General features: G+C 40.7%; 1 protein-coding gene across 6 annotated transcripts in view; it reads left to right on the top strand.

Annotated features, from left to right (window-relative positions):
- Positions 1–22,931, top strand: part of SAMD12 (sterile alpha motif domain containing 12) — a 392,536-nt gene that overhangs the window by 153,407 nt on the left and 216,198 nt on the right. For all 6 annotated transcript variants that reach the window (XM_040494293.1, XM_040494294.1, XM_040494292.1 and 3 more), the window contains exon 3: positions 16,730–16,859. In XM_040494293.1, the coding sequence (XP_040350227.1) occupies positions 16,730–16,859 (130 nt within the window). The remainder of the gene's footprint in view (positions 1–16,729; positions 16,860–22,931) is intronic.

Below are 22,931 nucleotides of genomic sequence, written 5' to 3'. Positions count from 1 at the left end.
TTCTAGATATGTTTCCTAAGGCAAGGAAAACAAAAGCAAAAATAAGTTATTGGGACTGCATCAAAATAAAAAGCTTTTGCACGGCAATGGAAACCATCAACAAAACAAAAAAGCAATCTAGTGAATGGGAAGATATTTGGAAATGACATATACATTTGGGGGTTGGTATACCACAACTCAGCATCAGAAAAAACAAACAAACCAACACAACAACAGAAACACTAAACAGTCCAGTTAAAAAATGTTCAGAGGACCTGAAGAGACATTTTTTCAATTACCTATTGATGGCCCACAGACATGTGAAAAGATGCTTAACATCACTCATCATCAGGGCAGTGCAAATCAAAACCACAATGAGAGATCACCTTATACCTGTTAGAATGGCTAAAATCAAAAAGACAGAAATAACAAGTTTTGGGGAGGGTATGGAGGGAAAGGAACCATTGTGCACTGTTGATGGGAATGTAAATTGGTATAGCCACTATGGAAAACATTATGGAGGTTCCTCAAAAAATTAAAAATAGAAATACCATATGATTCAGTAATTCTGCTATTGGATATTTGTCCAAAGAAAATGAAATGTTTATTGCAGCATTATTTACAGTAGCAAAAATATGGAATCAACCTAAGTGTCCATCAGTAGGTGAATGGATAAGGAAGACGTGGTATACATACAAAATGGGATATTGCACAGCCATCATAAAGAATGATATTATTCCACTTGAGAGAACATGAATAGACCCAGAGGGTAGTATTCTAGGTGAAGTAAGTCAACCTGAAAAAGACAAATTCCATATGATTTCACTGATAAGTGGAATCTAAAAAACAGAAATAAACCAAAAAACCAAATTAGACCTATAAATACAGAGACCAAACTGATGTTTGCTAAAGGAAGGGGGGGGGGGGGATGGGAAAAATGGACAAAGGGGAAAGGGAGATATAGGCTTCCAGTTATGGAATGAATAAGTCACAGGAATAAAAGGCTCAGCATAAGGAATATAGTCAATGATATCATAATAGCAATGTATTGGGACAAATGGTAGCTACATTTGTGAGCACAGCATAATGTACCAACTTGTCCAATCACTATGTTGAACACCTGAAACTAACACTGTGTCAACTCTACTCAAATAAAAAAAAAATTAAATTAAAAAGTAATAATCTGCGGTACATGTAGGCAATGGAATATGGATTCAGCGCTAAAAAGAAATGAGCTATGAAGCCAGGAAAAGACACGGAGGAAACCTAAATGCATATCACTGAGTGGAAGAAGCCAATCTGAAAAAGCTGCATACTGTGTAATTCTGTGTGGCCTTCTGGAATAGGCAAAATTATGCAGACAGTAAAAATATCAGTAGTTCTCAGGGGTTAGAGAGGAAGGATGGATGAATTTCCCGAGCACAGAGGATTTTTATGGCAGCGAAATTACTCTTTATGACACTATAATAGTGGATACATGTCATATGCATTTGTCCAGATTGTTAGAATGTGCGATATTGAGTGTGAACCCTAACATAAACTATGAACTTTGGGTAATAATGATGTGTCAGTGTAGGTTCATCACTTATTCCCCACCAGAGAGGTACATTTGTTGTATCGGTAATGAGGGAGACAGTGTTTGGGGCAGAAGTACGTGGAAAAGCTCTGTACCTCCCACTGAATGTTGCTGTGATTCTAAAGTATTTTTTTTAAGCTAGGAAAGATTTTTTAAAGCTATGAAAAACATAAGGTGAAAAATGATTCTGTCATTTTCTAGAATTGATGTATCCTATCATCAAGAAATCAGTCCAGACGATAGAGATTTACTGTATTTGCTTTATAGTTCATTCATTAAAGAATAGTTATTTTGTATGTAGGTGCTAGTTATAGGGAATATTGTAGTAATAAGTAAATGTAAAACTATCAGATAATAACAAGGCTGTAAGGAGTTAAAAACATCACGGGGAACCATTACTATCTTATGCTAAGGAAAGATAGCCCTGAAGAAATGACATTTAAACTGAGATGTGAATGACAAGCCAAAGCTAGTCATGAGGACATGTGAGAGAAGAGCTAGCTTTCATTCATTCAAGCTAAAGTAGGATAGGATCCATGTCTTAGTCTTGGAACATTAAAACCAAGGCAAAGAAGAGTCAGAGACGTATGAAGAAAGGGCCTTACAGACTGGAGGATGGAATTTGGATTTTATTTTAAGTGGAAAAAGACCGTAAAGGACCCAATGAGACCTACATATTTAAAATTTTACTCTGAAGCTACAGATAGTAGATTATAGGTGGCAAGTGTGGGAGTTGGGGATTTGGGCAGGAGAGTTTTGCTGGAGTCTCGGTGAGAAATCATTGCCTTTTGAACTGGGTTGGAAGTGGGGCGCCTGGGTGGCGCAGTCGGTTAAGCGTCCGACTTCAGCCAGGTCACGATCTCGTGGTCCGTGAGTTCGAGCCCCGCGTCAGGCTCTGGGCTGATGGCTCAGAGCCTGGAGCCTGTTTCCGATTCTGTGTCTCCCTCTCTCTCTGCCCCTCCCCCGTTCATGCTCTGTCTCTCTCTGTCCCAAAAATAAATAAACATTGAAAAAAAAAATTAAAAAAAAAATGAACTGGGTTGGAAGTGGTAAAGGTGGTGATCAGTGTTGGGATCCTGGACACCTTTTCCTTGCAGACAACAGTCCTATATGGGTTATATGGACGGATGTATTTGTGTATTAGGAATAGGGCGAGGGAAAACTAAGGATGAAAAGATTATTGGGCTTTTGGTCAGTATCTACCAAGATGTGGAAACACTTATAGTAGAACAGAATTGAGGGAAATCAGAATTCTGTTTTGGAACATGTTATGTTTGAAAGTCCTACTGGATGTCTGAGTGAGCTATCGGGTAAGCACCTTGCATAAATGAGTCAAATTACAGAGATCTATTGAGGGAGAGGTATGAATTTGAACATCATTGACTTATTGACAGGATCTAAAGACAAAGGGACTTGAAGTTACCACAGGAGAGAATATAGAGAGTAGAAGGGGAACCAGGGCTAAACCCCAAAGCACACTATTTAGGGTTTGATCAGAAGGGAAGAACCAGGCAACAAAAAGGTAGCTAATGAGGAAGAAAGAAAACCATTCGAGTGAGATACATGGAATTGAGAAGAAAGTACTTCAAGAACAAAGTAAGTCTCCTTGTGTCAGATGTTACTAAGCAGCCACGTGAAGGGAAGGGTGACATTGGAAGAAGTGTTGTCAGAACTAGCAGCTCTGGTGCTTCAGCGGCCGTGGCAGGAGGATGCTTGGTGAAGAGCCGGAAAGGAAGCCAACTAGAGTGACATGACCCAGTGCTGAAACAGACGACCTCCGGCAATTCTTTCAAGATGTTCTTGAGGAGAACAGAGAAATGGAATGAGACAGAAGTGGGGACAGGGAGGTTAGGGTTTTCAAACTAGTGGCAAAAAACTGGAAACAACATAAATGTCTACTAGTAGAGGAATGAGCAAGACATTAGCTTTTCAGTGGAATACAAGTATGTGCATGAATATGGAAATATGTTCTTTTGTATGGATAAAATATATCATGGTAACAACTTAAAAAATAAATGTGGAGATTGCACATACAAGATGACAGCACAGGTGTCTATTTCCTCATCCACTGAACACCATTTGAAAGTAGTAAAGAAATATAAGATGGTAGTAACAATGAGAACGGAAGAGAAGACACCAGTAGATTTGAAGATAAAATCTCAAAGAGGCTCTAGACTTGGGGACAGGAGTGAGAAACAGGATATAACATGGGGATCGGGGCACCTGGGTGGCTCAGTGAGTTAAGCGTTTGACTTCAGCTTGGGTCAGTTTGTGAGTTCGAGTCCCGCATGAGGCTCCCCACTGACAATGTGGCGCCTGCTGGGGATTCTTTGTCTCTCCCTCTCTTTCTACCCCTCCCCTGCATGCATGTGCACTTTCTCTCTCTCTTTCAAACTAAATAAACTTAAAAATTTTTTTTTAAATAAAATGGGGATCAAGTAAAAAATGTCAGTCAGTCTTTGCCTTGCCTTCTGCTTGTAGGAACAGATCCCACTGGCCAGATGATTGTGTGTCGGGGGGCGGGGGGCGGGGAGTCTGTTTCTAAAAAGTTTTAAGTGTCTAGGTTGAATTGGAGCATATTTGTATATCCACTCTCCAGAGTGATGTCCTCTTCGTTGTGGCATTTGGGAAGCATTCTGAGTAACAGGCCACTCGGGCAACAAGCCCAGTTCAGATGCACAAGAAATCCAAGTCTGGTCTCTATTGCCTAGTTTTTTTTTTTTTTTTAATTGATAAATCTGTAAACCAGATATTTAACTTACAGATAAAATCAAATATGCACATTGAGAACATTTGAGAAATACCAACCCTCCTTTTAAAAAAATGTTAATTAGTATCCTCAAAGAAATTCAAAACAATATTGCATCCACTGGAAAAAAAAATCCCCAGATGCTTTGAAAAAGGAACACATCAGAGAACAAGACATTTCCTGGAAATCAAAACACAATTTTGGAATTTTACAATTTAGTAGATGATTTGGCAGATGAAATTGAGAACGTGTCCGACCATGTGGAAGAGGGGTAGGCAAGCTTTTTGCATAAAGAACCAGGTAGTAAATATTTTAAGTTCTGCGAGCAGTTATTTGGTCTCAGTCACAACCCTTCGCTCTGGCTTTGCAGCATAAAAGCAAATGAGCAAGGCTGTGTTCCAGTAAAACTTTATGAACACTGAAGTTTGAGTGGCATATGATTTTTACACATTACAAAGTATTATTCTTTTGATCTTTTTCAGCCATTTAAAATATAAAAAACATTATAATTAGCCTATGGACCGTATAAAAATATGCAGTGGGCCGGATTTGGTCCTGGGGGCCATAGTTTACTGACCTCTAATATAAAAGAAAAGTATGAATGACATGAGGGGAAAGCAAACTAAATGGTGGCATGAATTGAAGCAATTGATGGAATGTTAGAAAAAGTCTATTTGATTTTTGTCTTAGGAAACTTCTTTGAGATTCTGAATGGATATGACATTGGACAGTTGAAGATGTTATACAAGAAAAAATAATGAAAGCTAGAATAATTGGCCCAGCATCTGAACAGTATTTTTACACAGTCACAGTATAGTAAATGCTACTTATTGATTTTTTAACTTTGAATCAATCCATATGACATAGCAGATCTGATAGAGATAGAAAATATGTGCTGCTATCCTTGACAATATAAAAATAATAGTGCAAATGACACAAGGTGGAACATGGAAGGAGATAATCGATTACAAAAGAGGAATGAAAACAAAGAGGAGTCCTTATTTGGAAAAATCATACAGATTTAAGTATATTAAGGGTCAAAAATAACCAATTAAGAACTAAAATTAATCATCTTGATTAAGGAAGCTAGCATATATGTGCCAAATCCTGATCATTCTCTTAACCAAAGATAATTAATTCTCTAAGTCTGACCAATTAAGGAGACTGAGGAGAGAAACCTTCATGTGCAGCTAGGGTTGGAAAAAAGGGACAGGTTTGAGTTTGATCATAATGTGCATGCTGCTTTGAAGAAATAATCATTTCCAGTGAGAAAAATGGGACAAGAAACTGGTGTTTTTCACTCTACATCCTTTTGTTTCAATTTTTTTTTTAAACCTCTGTGCATGCTTTCTTTGATAGCAAGAAGATTAGGGATAGACAGGATGATTATAGAAGCATAAAAGTTATTTAAATTGTTAAATAAGGATATAGAATTTTTTTGTTACAAGGGTCATGTGGCCATAAAGACATGTGCAGGGACATGGATTCTAGGAAGACAGTTTATAAATATGTAATTGTGTTAAGGAGATCAATCCTAGGTTAAGATTTCCTTTAATTGCATAAAAGTATTTGAAAAGTAAATGTAAATGTATAAAGAAATTTTCTTCTGTTGTCTTATAACTTATCTCCCCTCCATTTTATCCTCTTCTTTATTAAGCGTATGTAGTAAAATTTTCCAAGTTCTATCAATTGTAGATTGTCAGACTATTTTGCAAGTTCACCAGTTTCTCTGAACCAGAGTTTGGCCCTGTATTAGCTTGGGCTGCTGTAATAAAGTACCATAAACTAGGGGGCTTAAATAACAGAAGTGTATTTTGTCAGTTTTGGAGGCTGGAATTTCAAGATCAAGGTCCCAATATGGTCAAATTCTGTTGAGTGCTCTCTTCCTGGCTTACAGATAGGTGCCTTCTTCCCATGTGCTCACAAGATGGAGGGAGAGCCTTCTTGTGTCTCTCCTTATATAAGGATGCCAGTCTTATGGAGTCAAGACCCCACTTGGTGACCTCATTTAACCTTAATTACTTTCATAAGGACCCAAACTCCAAATACAGTCACATCAGGGGGTTAGGGCTTCAACATACGTATTTTGGAGGTTACAAACTTTCAGTACATAACAACCCCCATTGAACTGTTATTTGGCCGAATTGAACATTGGGACAAAATGTTTTGCCACCAAGAAGTCACATGGAACTGGAGAGTAGCTGCCCTTTATGTAGGCTTAACTTTTAAAACCCAAGCGCACTAATTGGAAGCTTTGCACAGACTGACTTCTACCCTAACAGAGTCTAGAGTTTTTAGGCTCTCCAAACCCCAGTGTCCCTGCCCTGTTAAATACAACTGGAACTGTATTGTCTTAGTGCCTTTGTTTTCTGAGTGTCAACAGTATGGTAGCCCCAACTTCCCAAGAACCATCAGCCCTCTCTTTTCTGTAAAACGATCCAAAGCACTACTCAGCCTTTTGATTTTCATTTTACCTTTACAACAGCTTTGTAAGATGGTTCACGTTTTGCTGGTGATGTAATTGAGAGACTGTGATTAGTCCTGCCTTCTTGTATGGAGCAGACAATGTGCTGCTGCCCATAATGAAGAGAGTGGAAAGAACGCTGAGGGACTGATGACTGGTGTGGATCCTAGCTCTACCCTAGGCATACCCAGGTTAGGACAAAGGCAGGATTGCTTTTGACAGATTGATCTTAATTGATTCAATTGAGGAAGCAAACTAGCACTAGGAACTTCAATAAGGTGGCTCATGTCTTTTTTTCCCCTATGACCAGGAAGCCAGAGTGACCTCATGAGCCTCATTTTTTCTCACATGTTCATCAAACTAGAGTGATGTCATGGAATAAGCATAGACTTTGGAATTATTGCAGATGTGGACTGAATGCAGCTCTGAAGTTCACCAGCAGTGTGACCTTCCATGAGTTACTTCAATGTCCTCTGCCTGTTCTTCTGTCAGATGAAAGCAATAACTACTTTATAGGTTGTTGGGATGATTAAAGATGGTTTATCTAAACTGCTTAGAACAATTCTTCCTATATGCTGTTATAAAATTGAATCTAATGTTCTGTCTGGAATGACATAATAAGCTCTTCTATCATGTTACCAAGCCTGAAATGGTCAGACTTGGCCAGGCATGTTCTTACAATGATTTCACAGGAGCAAGAAAGCATGCACAAGCCCCAAAGACCTCTCGAGACCTGGCCCATCATCACCTGTGCCTTGAACTTTTGATCAAAGCAGGTCACACTGCTCCCCTTCCATCCCCACCCCTACCCCCAGAGTCAAGACTTGGAGAAACATGCCACCTTGTGCCTAATGGACCTCCAGCTGTATTCAGAGAGTCGTTTTGTACTTAGGACATTTTGGTATCAATCCACCACATTGTTACTCCAAAGGAATTGTCCTAGAAATATGAACTCATGAACATTTTCTGGTTCTTACATTCCTTTTTGTTTTAGCATGCTTTCACTCATCCAACATCCGCACGGGGTTTTGCTCTATCGGGCACATGCTCAGAGCATATTTGTGCCTTTGTACCTTGCAGCACAGCACCTCCCCATAGGGTGTGCGCATTTGGGCAGGTGAGCAATGGGCTTTCCTCTGTACTGAGATGGAGCAGACACCAAGTACAGTGTGATCCTCTCCCTCCACGTTTCTCTTAACAAGCACAACACTCTGGGCTTACAAGAAGAACAGGCCTTGATAAATAGCCATCCAGGATGCCACAGACATCTCGTTTCCTATTGACTGCCTGCGCATGCCTGTTTACCCCTCCGTGAGGTTTTAATGTTAGAAACTCTTATGCCCAGCAGCATGCATTTGGAAATCAGATCTTCACCAGCATGACATACAGGCATCCACCTCACAGCTTGTGAGCAGTAGAGCGTATGCATCTCGATGGTGCGCCTTTATATATAGTTCCATCAGGTGCCTGGGGAGTCCAGACAGTATCTTTGGCATGGCATTGGGACATGTTGTGCATGACTGTTCCTGGAGACAGGGAAGAGCTCGTTCTGAGTGTCAGGGAAACCACTGGCATGACTTATCATGGGAAAACACGAAGTGATGCTTTTTGGCTGCAGCAAAGCAGATTTGAGTAAGGCGACCATCCCTTTGACTCTCCTAATTTGGTATCTTTGCCTCTCCAGGTTTCTTCTTTTTTCCTACATTTTCTCATTTCTTGTTCCTAAGCATGCCATTTTTACTGGTGCCTTTTAATACTTCTCCTTTCCTTCAGCTATCCTCCTTTGAGTTCACTAACCTTACCACCACCTCCCAATGCCTGCAACTCAGCTCGGGTCAGCTGGACTCCAGGGATCACCTCTGTCTGCTGTACTGCATGGCTGCTTCCCCAGCGAGGCTTGCAAATTCCAGCAGGGCAGCATATCACTGACATGCGAGAGATTAGAAGATACACTTTCCTGAGCACATAGTATGTGACAGGCACCTTTAAAGTGCTTTGAGTAAACTATTTCTTATCTCCACAAATGACAAGCTATGTTTTATTTTCAGTGTACTGAGGGACATGTTTAGAAAGGTTCAGTGACCTGCCCAAGGTCACCGTGCTAGTGAATGCCACAACTAACCTTCAGTCTAGGTCCGCATGATTCCAAATGTCAACCTTGTTTCGTTACATCACTCTCTGTGTCAATCGGAAAAGAAAAATCGAGAATCAGAAATGTGAGCTGTCTTGCTAAGAATTATACTGCTCGAATGTCTCTGCATATTTGGCTCAGTGTAAGAGAAATCTAATTGGAGAAAAGGCTGTTGTAGTTCTAACCTGGGAATGTCAAGAGCACAGCTGGGACTTGAATCATCTTTCTGACACTCAAGGATATAGGAGCTGTGATATATGATGACGGACCAGACAGTTCTTCATTCGTTCAACAAATAATTATTGAGTGCCTGCTGTGTGCTAGGTACTGTTCTAAAGTTTGGGACTCTTCATGAAATAAAAAAGATCCCTGCCTTTGTGGAGATGGCAGGCGGGTGGGAAGAGACAGATGAGAATGATAACAGACGAAATAAGTGAGCTACATAGTACCGTAGATGATGCTTGCTCTTGAGAAGGAAACACTGGAGCAGTGTAATAAGTATTAGAAGTGCCAGAGGGAAGAGGGTTGCATTTTTAAATAGGAAGATCGGGGTAAGACTTACTGAGGAGATAGAACTTGAGCAAAGGTTTGAAAGAAGGGAGGGAATTAGCACTGTCACTGTTGGGGAGAGGAGCCTCTCAAGCAACATACGAACTGAGGAGAGTTGGCACTTATAAGCAGCAGCATTAAGGTGAGGGTAGTGGGAGCAGTATATAAAGGTAGTAAAGGAGTCCATCAGAGATACTGGGTTGCCAGATGGCTTGAGGCTTTGCAAGCCATTTCAAAGATTTAAAACAAGGGAAAAACAGAATGATCTGTTAGGTGCATCTCACCTAGATGAAGTAGGCTAGGTGTGGTATGATTGCGTTTTTGATCAAAATTGTAGCAGTCAGTGTGGGTGATGAAAGGAGATTGGGGTCTGGATGTAGTTAAAGGTAGACCTCTTAGGTTTTGCCAATAGATTCAGTGTAGAATACAAGAGAAAGGAGTGTATGGTGATTTTAAGATTTGGAGCTATGGCAACATGAAGTATAAAGCTTCTCTTAGAGGAGGTGAGAAGTGTAGTTTTGAGAAGAAGGACAGGAGGTCAGTTTTGGACATGATGAATTTGAAATGTTTACTAGATCTGCAGATGAAACTGTGAGGTCATGGATGGTATATATAATTTCTTAGTTTGGGGAGAGAAGACTGGGCTGAAAATATAATTTGGGATTCATCAACAAATACCATGGTTAAAAAATAATAAAGCAAGATACCCAGTGGAGAGTACCAGTATGATGTGTGAAATGGAAATCAGTGCATTGGGTGGTAAGGAGACTTGTCTTGCATTACTGAAAAGGCAGGACTCACAATCAGTGAGAGCATAGAAGCCTGACTTTGACTTCAACACACAAAAAAAATTTTTGAAGACTTTATTTTTAAGTAATCTCGACACCCAACATGGGGCTCAAACTCACGACCCCGAGATCAAGAGTCACACACCTCACCAACTGAGCCAGGCACCCCAATACAAAAATAACATTTTAACCTATTAGAGCTTATTAGCAGTGGAATAACCCTTTTCACAGGTGCTTTTGCTGATGCTGCAAATTTTCAGGGAGAATCTTGAACCTAGATCATTGTTTTTCCAAATTTTGTATAGCTCTAAAAAAAGAGAATGGTAATTATTTTCCATTAGGGGATTAACATTGGTCTTTATCCAAGAAGTTAACACACATGTGTATCTTGATATATTTATCATAGCCCTGGTTTACTCACCACCGTTTTAGATGTGTTAAAGTGGATTGGATTCTTGCCTTAGGTTTAAACTTGAACCTTCTGGCTATGTAGAGTCCTCCAAAATTTCAGTTCCTGTGAGGCTGTAGTTCTGAGGATTTAGGAATGAAAAAAGCCATCACTAAAATTCAATATGGGCAAATTAAGGGGAAAATTATATCAGGTCAATTTTTTTTTATTTTAATGACACTACTATAATGATGTCTTAGAACAATGGTTCTCAAACTTTTAATCGTAGGATCCTATTATAATCTTAAAAGTTTTTGAGCACCTCAAAGGGCTTGTGTCTACAGGGATGGTGCAAATATGGGAGAACAACCAATACACTGGTTAATAAGGATTCCCGATGATGCACTGAAACCTGCAAAATAAAGTTGAAGTTCTTAAGAATCTACTTTCAGGAAAGGAGAACCCCTACTTTGACAGAAGTTAATTTGAAGAAGACCCAAAACTGTAGATTTCCGCTAAGTTCAGTGTAAGCCAATGATCTGACTTTGCAAAAGAAAGGACGGAAGGTAGGTAAGTTTGGGTTTCAGTACTGTGTTTCTTTTTGTAGTCAGTGCTTTTGAGATACTGCCTTTTGAAGGAAATATTAACAAGCTACCATGCCCTGTGGAGGAGACTGGAAATCGAAAGGTCTAAAGCAGATACCATGTGAAGAACAGATGGAGAAACTAATAATGCCACTCTGTTTACTTGGAAAAATTCCTAAAGTTGCTCACCCATTACTGCTACTGAGGGATGCTACACTGGTTAGAAGAGACAAACACCGGAAACGAGGAAGCACAGAATGGTTGAGGTGATGTTAAAGCAATGGTTAAAGACAGAAAAATGTGAAATAACACGACATATATTTATCTTGCATTTATCTAAGAGATTTTACTGTAAACTTTCCAGCAGTGAGATGCCTTCTCATTGAGAAGCATGAAATTTAAGAGGCTCATTCATCACGTTTTCGTTTAAACCTAAGAAAGTGACCAAGTGGAGTTCAGAAGCTACACTGTGAACAGGATAGGATAGAAGAGATGACCGTTACGACTTTCTAACCAGCTCCTTGCATGAAAGAGTTAAGGCGATGGAAGAGGGCATTATTAGTACTTGAAAATCAATTCATTCAGAGCCAAGGATTCTGTGAACTAGCGCATGGATCCATTTTGGGGGTGAATGAGCTTCAGAAGCTGTTAAAGGAGACGCAAATGGCTTGTTGTATATGTTTGTCCTTCCCCTCCTCCACCTTGTCATTCCTTTTTCCAGTCTTTAGTAAGATTACACAGTGGTTAAACCAACGAAAGAGGAGACCAGCATCTAAAGGAAAATCACTGTAGGCTGGTTAAGAGAAGAGGCAATGTTGAGAGCTTGGAAACACCTGTTTATAATGAGATGCTGCAGATGTGTTTGCCCCTTGCTGATATTTGGGCACAACAGTCACTCCGACCTGCCAGTACATATCAGCAATCTACGTGTTGCCTACTTTTTCCCCTGTCGGCCCGCTCGGCCTTGTGTAAGCTTTCCTAGTTGAGTGTATACAACCATTGGGAGCTTTAGGTTGTAGTGTTCTCTTATAAATCAAAACCTAGTAAATTAAAGAGATTTTCCATTACAAAACAAGTAAGTTGAGGGATAATCAAATGACAAAATTTAACTTGAAAAGCATTTTGTAATATGTTCTTTCACTATCAAGCTGCTTCTTTAAAGCATTTAATTATTTTGTAACTTAGAAAAGCTTCCAGTTTACCTTAAAGAACTTAAAACTGAAGAGTTTTCTCCATTTTAGCGCAAACCAGAACTATAGACTGAAATTGTTGAATAAAGGTGAGGAATCATTTGCCAAAAGTAATTTGCAAACAGATTTTCCCTCAGGGGTGTGTCTTTCGCATCAAGTGAGGCCTCCTTGTAAAATAGACCCTAAAAGCGTCTGAAGTGCACTTTCAGCATCTCTACAGCAAGGTCAGGACCAATTCGGAGAGGAAATCGCCTGGAATTCTGTTTGGTATCACAAAGCTTGCAGTTAAGATAACAAACTGCCTCTGGCTCCTTTCAGGGCAACAAAACAAACTAAAATCATCACCGGGGCTGTAAATCCTGGAGAATGGTATGGCAGACCTGAGCCCAGAGAAAGGGGACTGGGGCAAATGTTTTTTTTAATGCTTGCCTTTCGGCAGGATAGGTGTTTCGGGTTTTTTTTTTAATTACTATTTCTAATAAATATGAAATACTATTGATTTGTTTTGTGAACTGTTTTGGATTTGGCTCCCACCGGGGGTGGGAAGAGGGAAACAACATATCAGAAAATTTGGGGCTGGAGTTGCATGTAAGCTGTGAGTACAGCAGAGCAAAGGAGGGCGGTTGAAACATCACCATGGAGCTATTAGGTTTGACAACTCTGTACCTCCCAGTGGGACGATGCGGTAAGTAGACTGACATGGGTCTGACATATGCTCATTGTTGTTCCAAATGACGCATGGAAGTGTAAGCTCTTTAAAAGAGTTAGGTTATGGCATTCACTTCCAAAATGTGGTTGCTACTGGGGATGGGGTAATCGTGATGGGAGAAGTGACTGAAGTTCACCCGGGTGCTGTGCAAAGAGCAGTTCAGGCAGAAAAAATGAAGTCGGCTCTGAGAATCCATAAGCAGCTGGATACTGAGGGAAGTGGAGTCTTTATAGCTCTTAACCAACTAATGTGTGGCAAATTAATAATTCCATAATAAAGCCAAGGCTAAGAATTGGCTAATAAATGGGGCCAGTGCTTTTATCACTATCTGACTAAGAAGAGACCAGCAATTGCCCAACGATAGGAATCTTTATCCCTCCCCATTTTATTTATGCCAGTTGACATGGAGGCAGATCCATGTAGGTTCCTGCAGTCTTAAAAATCTGTGCCTAAAGCATCGAGTGTATTGCCGTCCAAGCAAGTGATACCAAATTACTGCTTAGTAAGAGTATATTCTGAAGGAAAAGCAAGGCACCTCCTTGCATGTTAGCCTCAGAACACCCGAATTTATGACAAAGGGATAATTTGTAACAAAAGCATACTTGGGGGCTGATGGGGATGCATCCTGAGTTCACTTGGCATGTATGGGTTAATCTCGACCTGAAGCCCAGTGGAGGGGGCTTTACTTTGTGCCAAGGGGCCTCTGTTTCCTAAGAAATGAGCAAGTTAAAGGTGCTCTTCCAGGAAATTTAGTATATTGATATATAAGCAACTTCACCCTCTTGTCTTTCCCTTCCTAATTTACAGCTGTCCTATAATTGGTTTAAAGGAGTTTTCAAAAGATGTGATTAGCTTTACCTGCAGTAAACTTGTAAAGGGTTTCAGGGTAATGATGTGTCAGTTATGAACTCATTCAGTTAATCTGCAGAAAAATTTTTAGAGCAGGAAGGAGCCAGATTCAGACTTGTAAAACATGATGGTAGTGCATTTCTAGCTAAAAGAGCCAAAATTCTAGTTTCCTCATCATGGAAAGGAAAAGAGGGAATGACGAGCAAATAAGAAACCAAACAACAAAACATTAACTCATTTGCACCAACCCCCCCAGAGGCCCTCCTCGCTCATCAAAATTAGAACAATTGATACGGGTGCATACGGAGCTTAGAGGGACCATGGTGGGCAGCCTGTGACTCAGGGATATGGGGTGTGGAAGGAAGAGGCTGACGCGTTTGACTAGGAGCCACGTGGGAGCAAGACACAGTCGGTGGAAAGCAGCAAAACGCTATGCTTGAAATTCACTGCTGGGATCATTTCATTAATACATTCACTTATTCATCATGGCTGCATAGCATCTCTTAAATGCAGGGCATTCTGAGAGCACAGTTGTAACACATCTATCCTCACCAGCATATAACTTAGTATTGTAATTGTTACTAGCATTATAGAACATGGTACCTTAACTTCGTGATGAAAGACAATGGTTTATGATGCTCATGGATTATGCGAGTAGGAATTCTCTCAGGGCACAGCAGGGATGGCTTGTCTCTGCATCCTGGTGTCTGGGAGCCTCAGCTGGAAGATTCAAAGACTGATGGCTGGAATCATCTGCAACTTGTTGACTCATTTGTCTGATGGTTGGTTGGTGCTGGCTATCAGCTGAAACATCAGTTTGGGGATTGGCCAAAATTTCTACACATCATCTCTTCACGTGGTCTGAGCTTCCCCACAGCATGTCGCTGGGTTCCAAAGCTGAATGCCAAAGAGGATGAGCCAGGCAGAAGTTGTATCTTTTTGGTGACCTTGCCTTAGAAGTGAATCAATTCCACTGTGCTCCACTGGCCAGAACCACTACAGACCTTGCCAAAATTCAAGGAAAAATAACATCAACCCCAAATATCGGTGTAGGAATATCAAGTACAATGAATAAAGAACAGATATATGTGTACGGATGTGTATATATGTACGTATAAAGTCATCCTTGAGAAATATAATCTACCACAATAAGAGTGAAAGAAAAAATTATAAAGTAAATTAGCATAAAGTAAAAACTATTGCTTGTGATGATTTTGTAAGTCATGGCCCAAAGAATCCTATTGGAAATATACTAACAGAAAAAAGAAACACCTGAGCACTGTGTTTCACAAATGTGAATCACGTGCATGTGACTTCTGTTAGTATCTTGTTACCATCTATATCACTGTTCATTCCCTTCATTTTTTTAATTGACCAACGGTTTTTAAACTCAAATTTGTTTTAAAAGCAAACTAGGGGCACCTGGGTGGCTCAGTCAGTTGAGTGTCTGACTCAGGTCATGATCTCTCAGATCATGGGTTTGAGTCCCACGTTGGGCTCTGTGCTGACAGCTCAGAGCCTGGAACCTGCTTCAGATTTATATTTCCTCTCTCTCTCTCTCTCTCTCAAAAATAAACACTAAAAATAAATAAAAGCAAACTAGATATTACTACTGAAAATAAAAATGTTTTTGCCTTTATTTGCCATAATACAAAAGTAACCTTAAATATAATAAAAATAAAATTGAACAGTCGCTAGGTGTGTTGCTTTCTGATGAAGGTTGTAATGGCAAAGCATGCCCTCTTTGTCAGAAATGTTAGCAGGTATTCAAAGATATTAAATCACAGTCCTACAAAATTGAGGCTCTCTTTTTGCCTTAATCTGAAAGATTGAAAGAGAAGTAAAAGTGAATGATCCCTAGTGAGAAGGTCAATGACATTGACCAGGTCTGGGTGCTACCCAATATCCTTTAAAGATTTTTCTATATTACGATCCTAGATTTTTGACAAATACTGATAAAAATTTTTTTAAAAACTAAGCTTTCATCTTGTCCCAGCCAAGTTGTTAGGATCCATGAGGAAGATGGGCATCTGGCACAGAGCTGATGCACATTAATTGATGAATGAATTAATTCTGTCAAAGGCTAGGTCCTAACACACCTTTGTTTTGTTTCATAAAGCCCTTCCTGAAAGATCTGTTGAGCAATAAAAGGCCTTAATTAGTTGGCTTCTACCTCAGGTTTAGCCACCCCATTATCTTATTACCATTCTCCACATGCTGGCAGAATTGACTTTTTGCTTCCCCACTGTGGCATAACTAATTCCTAGACTTTACAGGACCACTCCCAGGCCAGTGTGCACTCTTTAGTACGTAGGTATCTAAATCCAATAACATTCGTTCCTGAAATAATTATTAGCTCCTGCCAGGGCTAGTGTTGCACTAGACCCTAGAGATCTCAAAATGGACACTTTTGTGGAATACAAAGAAAGGCCACTTGGGGGCAGCTATTTCACCCTAAAATTTAATTAAATGCTTAGCAACAGCATTGTCTTACTGTTGAAGTGTTTGTCAGAAAACACTACTTCCTGGGAACTTTTTCCAGTGGAGATGATAACTTGAGAATAAGTATAATTTTCATGGCCTTTTCCACCTAGACCTTTTCTTCTGGTTTCCATGGGTGTGGAAAAGGTCTATAGAGGTTAGGAGGAAAAGAGCCAGATACTTACCTTCAGGGATTCCAGCCAGTAGCCTTGACCACACCCTCTAGGACTTCTAACAGTAGTGCCTTTCTGGACATGGGGCTGACATTAACCTTTTCCTTCTTCATTTATAGTCGGCTACAGTGAAGCTGTCAAAACCAGTGGCTCTGTGGACTCAGCAGGATGTCTGCAAGTGGTTGAAGAAACATTGTCCGAATCAGTATCAGATCTACAGTGAGTCATTCAAACAGCATGACATAACTGGTAAAGTATGCGGCATCCAAAATATTTTACTCCCTCTTTCTCTCCCCATCACGGTGGCCTTTTCCATACCCTTACAATGAACTGCATCTCCCTGCTGAAATATTCAGGCATGGGTTTGCTTACTTTAAAAGGAGAATGGATTCCAGACCCATGCAAACTATGCTACTGAATACGCATAAGAAGTTCTAGAGAAGCTTGGATTCTGCAGGTTCTGTACAAGTATGTGGGAGTCAAGCTAAGGGGGTGGGTGGGGGACTCTAGAGAAAATGTGTACCAATCCTAGAGAAAAGAAAGGAAGTCTTCCAAATTATCTGGGTTTGTGGGATCAGTATTTGATGTTCTAAGTAGGAAAGATTTCTAAACAGGAAAATTCTGAGGTGAATATGATAATACTAACTTACAGTCCCTGAGATGAATACCTTCAAAGCACAAATGAAGATCCCATTTACATCAAGGGGCTCTGAGTATTATATTTGAAGGTCAAGAGACACTTGGAAGCAGAAACCATGACAGGATAATGAACTGTAAAAGCCCTTAGGATCCTGTTTCTCGATTGGAGAACAGCCTGGGTGAGAAGAAGCCGATAGGGCCCGCTGTGGGAGCCCATCCGAACAAGGGCATCTTCACACTTCCCCTGTGTTCCCCTCCCACCCTGAGGGTCTGCATGAATATGGGCCTCGTCCCTCCCCTTGTCCCCCTCCCGTTGCAAACACTGTGATGAAACACAGGACTGAAAAACATGCTCTGTGCACTAAAACTGCGCTTCAGAGGAAAAATGTGTTGAGGAGTCCTGATTCTAGTCCAGATCCTTCCCCTTTTCCAAGAGAAGACTATCCTCTAGTGGGAAAGTGACTTGATCTTGAGTAGCCCAGAACTGTGGATACCAAGCCTCTTTCCAAACTGGGTGGTTTTCAAAGTGTGTTCCGTGGAGCCCTTGGGTGCGCTAAAGGTTGCCAACGGGATGGGGTGTGCTTTGGGTAGAGATAAGTGTGTCAACTAAACCAGCTCCCTTTATATCTGTTTTACATGTTTGAATTATACGAAAAACTTCATTTGGAAAAAAGGTTTCTAATACTAAAGAACATTTTTCTTTTCTTTTTTTTTTTATGTTTATTTTTGAGAGACAGAGCGCAAGCGAGGGAGGGGCAGAGAGAGGGAGACACAGAATCCTAAGCAGGCTCCAGGCTCTGAGATGTCAGCACAGAGCCTGACGCGGGGCTCGATCTCATGAACTGTGAGATCATGACCTGAGCCAAAGGCAGACGCTTAACTGATTGAGCCACCTAGGTGCCCCTAAAGAATATTTTTCAAATCCGGAGCTGGATTTCCCTAGATTCCTTCTGACCAAATTGGTAATGTTTTAATATTTAAGGAGCACACCCAAGTGTAGCTCAGGCTGAGTAGTTAACAGAGAGTGAAGTGTTAAAATTGTACTTAATTAATTCACTTTGCTTCCCCCCCACCCCCAAGTAGAATAAAATGGCTTTTTAGGTGAAATTCCTGAAATTCTGAAGGCACTGTCAGAACTTAACTTAGATTCCAAGTGTCAAATTGTTTTTTCTTTGGCCCTCCCTTAACAATACAAGAGCATCTCAGAGTCCATTTTTCCACCCCTTAAGTAATCAGTTAGTAACCATTTGGCTGATTATGGTTGCCTTCATCCCAAAATGTGTGCTTAATGTTTCTTAACGCCTGTGTGATAGAGTAAAGGCAAAGCCTTATTCGTGATCTTGTTTGAAAGTAGTGTTATCTTTTCTTATGGGCGGGCATTATGGGATACCCTTGAGGGAAGGGAGGCATTTATAATGGTTTGTCAGGGAGGGGCATTACATCCCTTAGAAGTAAAGGTCCCATGCTTCAGTGCTCCAAGTCAATGGTACCACTTCCCAAGGCTTTCTGCTAAGTGACTTGAAGAAAGAGGGTGTGGACATGAGATACACCTGTCATTGCTTCTGGTGGCACATTTGGTCTCCATGAAATGCCACTGATACTGGTAAACCACAACCTTCTTGAAATCCCAGGCAAGCTGCTTTAGCTGGTTGAGTTATTTAACCTCCCTCTTCATCTCCAAAATAAAGATGATAATACTACCTGTCCGCAGGAGTTGTTATGAAGACTAAATGAAATAATATTAAGTAAACTACTAAGTTGGCCATTTCTTGACACCTTCTACATGTCAGCATTTTGCTATCATGTCAAGACTCATCTGGATGTGTCTAAAAACATACTCTTCATTCTAAGGGCAGCCTTTTTTCAGGCCAGAAAGGAAAGCAGAAAATTATTGGGGACTCAGGGAACAGAGAGAATGATTTCACATTAACTATTGGCCCACATCTTTTTGACATTCACCTATGAGGCCTCAGAAAGCCACTCTCTTCCCCTGTTCTCTGGGCCTTGCCTCTCCAAATATGAATGTGAAATACCTGAATGATCACAGGCGCCAAGTGGTCATAATAGACGGGACTGCAGCTGGCCCGAGGTGACCAGCCCTAGGATGCTGGAGGCTGTGGGGATCTCCGTGCCCTTGGAGACTAGGCTGTGATAAGCAGGACAGAGAGGTCTGTGAAAAATGAAGACCTATGGTAACAGAGCAAATGTCGCCAGCCCCCAAAAAACAGTGGACTACTGAGGGTGAGGGCCGGCAGTGCTGACAGGTGCCGGGTAGAAGCCCAGAGCTGCAGCTGTGTTGTGTCATCTTGTGAAGGTCACTGGTGCCCTTCAGCTTTCTTTATCTGCAAAAAGAGGATGGTACCAGTACCTGCCTCATAGTGTTGCTGTGAAAGGAGTTCATGGTCCTGGGAAGCATGCATTGAATGCTGCTTCTGTTCTGAATAGCTGCTGCTGTTCTCCTAAGTGCTGTTCTGATTTTGGTGAAAACAACACACATAAACAGTGTTGAATTCGTCTGTCTTTATTATCCTGAAAACTGGGAAATGAGCAACCGGGGGTGGCAGGGTGAGGGTAGTCTAGGCTGGTAAATATCCTGTGCTTATCTGCAAGGCTGCAACAAAAATGCTCACCTGTCTCTTATTTATGCCTAGATCCTCTTGAGTGTTGCTGTTCCTTTGCTTTTTCTTAAAGGGTGGGTCTCCAATATCATGCTTATCAAGCAAGTGTGTTATACCAGTATAACATATAAACAGTCCCTTAATTTAGAGGCAGATGGTACAGCGATGGCAAATAAAAAGGACATATATTAAATGGAAAAAAGAAAAAAGGGCTTTCACAGACCTGAGTGTGATCCTCCCTGCTTGTCCTCCACCCCCAACCTTTGACAAGCAATAGCTATACAATATTACACGAGTTAGTTTTTCATCAGTGAAATGAGAATAAATATTTTAAGAGTTGTCGGGAGAATTAAATGGAATGATGCTCGTGAAGGGCCTAGCTTAACGCCTGATACATAGTAGACGTTTATCCATTTGCAGGTATTTATGGAGCATCTACCTTGTACCGGGTTTGGGGAATACAGAAATAAATAAGACAGTCAGTGGTCTGTGCAGGGAAAAAATTGGGCTTCTGTGAAAAACTGTGCCTCGTCAATAGCACACCATTTGGGGCTATCTAATTCCACGGAGCTGTTTTTACAACTCCGTACGTTGTAGATAGCTGATAGCAATACAGAATAATCCTTGTTGTGGATGTGTAAATTCTGTCCCACAGAGGTTCAGCTGGCTTTCCTAGCCACTGTGGAAAATCTGACTTCTGCCTGCCATTGACACCTTCATTTACTCTCGCTGATCTACGTGTGTTTGCTCTTTGGATTCTCCTTTGTAGTATCTTTCTCCTGCTTATTAGATCTTACTAGCTTCTTCACCAATGAGTTAAAAACAAACCTTAAATGTGTTCATTTTGTATTTTATGAGAATACTGGTTTTAACCTTTTTTGAAAATTACCCTGTTTTAACTTCAGAAGCTCAATTCCTTTTTTATGTTTTAGGCAGCAAGTCCATTAATATTTTTTAAGCCTTTGTTTGAAAGACATTGAATTGTACACAAACATTCCCCCCTCTATCTCCAAAATCTAAGAAAAGTTAAAATGTGTTTCAGTATAGGAGCATTTGAAACCTTTTGCAAGTTTCCTACTAGAATTTCTGAGAATCTCATTGTGTCCAGAAGACACCTGCTATTTTGTGGCAGATGTGTTTAATCAGAGGAGAAGTTACTAGTGTTACTCCCTGCAGAAGCGCTCTTAAAAGGCATAAGATGGTTAGAGCACCTGAGAGGCGTTAGGATAGATAGATTTAAATCATCAGATTAGGCTTGAAGGAAAGAAATTTGTCTATTTTCCTGTGCTTGCAAGATTCTCTCTCCAGCTTTCTGAGGCTGGCTTGGAATGCTGATGAGGAAGCTCTACTGGGGCCAGGTGTAAGCTCACAGGCAACTTTCAGATTCTCTTTTATGCACAGTTAAGAATATTTTCAGGTTTGAGGCGATTTCAGCCCCTGGCTGTGCCTTGTGTTGTTCCCGTGGCTGCTGAAGTGAGTTTACCTCCTTCAGCATCAAGTTCTCCATCTGGAAAGGGTTCATTCCCCTGCCAACTTGAAAGGCTTATTTTTTATGGGTGAAGCACTTAGAGTTCCCTAGAATATAAAATATTTTTAAAAGCTATTTTGAATGTGTAAAAGGTTTCCGTGGAGTCTGCTTTGTGGCACAGCAATGGGAATTCTTCAGATGTCCAGATGTCTGCAGGAATAAATACTTATCATATGAATATCCCCTGCAAGTGGTCAGTATTGATTTGTAGTACTTCCCAGTGGTCTCCTGCGACATAAATGAATATTTCTGTTCTTTTTGTCCTTCAAACACACCCCGTACCTCTTCTTTTCCCCTCTTCAAAATGTTCTGCTGAGATGTAGCACCCTGAAATGTGGCACTTCTGCCTAGGTTATTGAACAAAAGGGAAACCTCTGTCTCTTTCAGACCTTTGGCTTGTGGCTCTGTGAGTTTGCTAACATTATTCCCTTCGGTGCTGATTTCTCTTTTTCACCCCTTCACCTTCTGCTATTGCCCTCCTCCTCTTAACTATGGTTGGAGTTACCCACAGGGACTATGGGCTGTATAGTTAACAAGTATCAAAAGAAGAGGAATGGTTACTTTATGTGACTAGGTATGAGTGTACTACTTAACAGAATCCAATATAGCCACATAAAGTCTGGGCATATTTACAGACGGTGCCTCCTCTGTCCATTTTCTTGTTGCTGTTTTCCCTCTGGATACTGTGTTGTACTTTTCTATGTCTTTGTGTTTTGTTACCTATCTCTTTTTGTATGAACTACTCTACATTTTTTTATTGAATCTCAAGCAGCGTAGATTTGCATAGTAAAGTTTCTGACCTCATCAAGGCCAAAGTTTCCCAAAAGTTAATTTTCCAATAACAACATATATTGCTTTTAACCCCTTTTGGTGGCGAAAGCTTACTAATATCACCTTTCCACTCTTCAGAATTCCCAAACCAAGGGTACTGAATCTGGTTGTCTTAATGATCCAGGATAATAGACTTCTAAATGTTGGGAAGGGGTTAGATGTCATCCCAGGTTTTATGAGGTCGATAAAAAAAAATATTCCTTTAAATGTAATGTGTACGTGGAGATCAGAATATCAGCTTCATTCCTGATAAAGCTTTTTGGAGAATGTCATTTAGGTCTTCAGACAAATTGGTTTGCTCAGACTATTTGCCCTCTAAATTAGGCATTCCAGGGGGTGGAGGGAGGTGGGGCTGGGTGCCTCAGTTGAGCATTCAACTCTTCATTTCGGCTCAGGTCATGATCCCGGGATTGTGGGATTGAGCCCTGTGTCAGGCTCTGCACTGAACGTGGTGCCTGCTTAAGATCTCCCTCTCCCTCCCTCCCTCTCTCCCTCCTCCCTCCCTCTCTCTCTCTCTGCCTGTCTCCTCCACTCACATGTGCACACTCTCTCTCTAAAATAGTAAATAAATAAAAATAGGACTTTCCCTTCCAGGCATGACTGGCCATGTCCCTTTTGCCACATAACAGAAAGCAGATTACATGAGGCACGCAGGTCACAAGAGAGGAAAGAACATTGCACTAGCTGAGCAAGCCCAATTCCTGC

Source organism: Herpailurus yagouaroundi, unplaced genomic scaffold, assembly GCF_014898765.1.
Source record: "Herpailurus yagouaroundi ecotype Mexico unplaced genomic scaffold, PumYag 186, whole genome shotgun sequence".
In the NCBI taxonomy this organism is placed as follows: Eukaryota; Metazoa; Chordata; class Mammalia; order Carnivora; family Felidae; genus Herpailurus; species Herpailurus yagouaroundi.
This window is presented reverse-complemented; position numbering and strand designations above follow the sequence as displayed.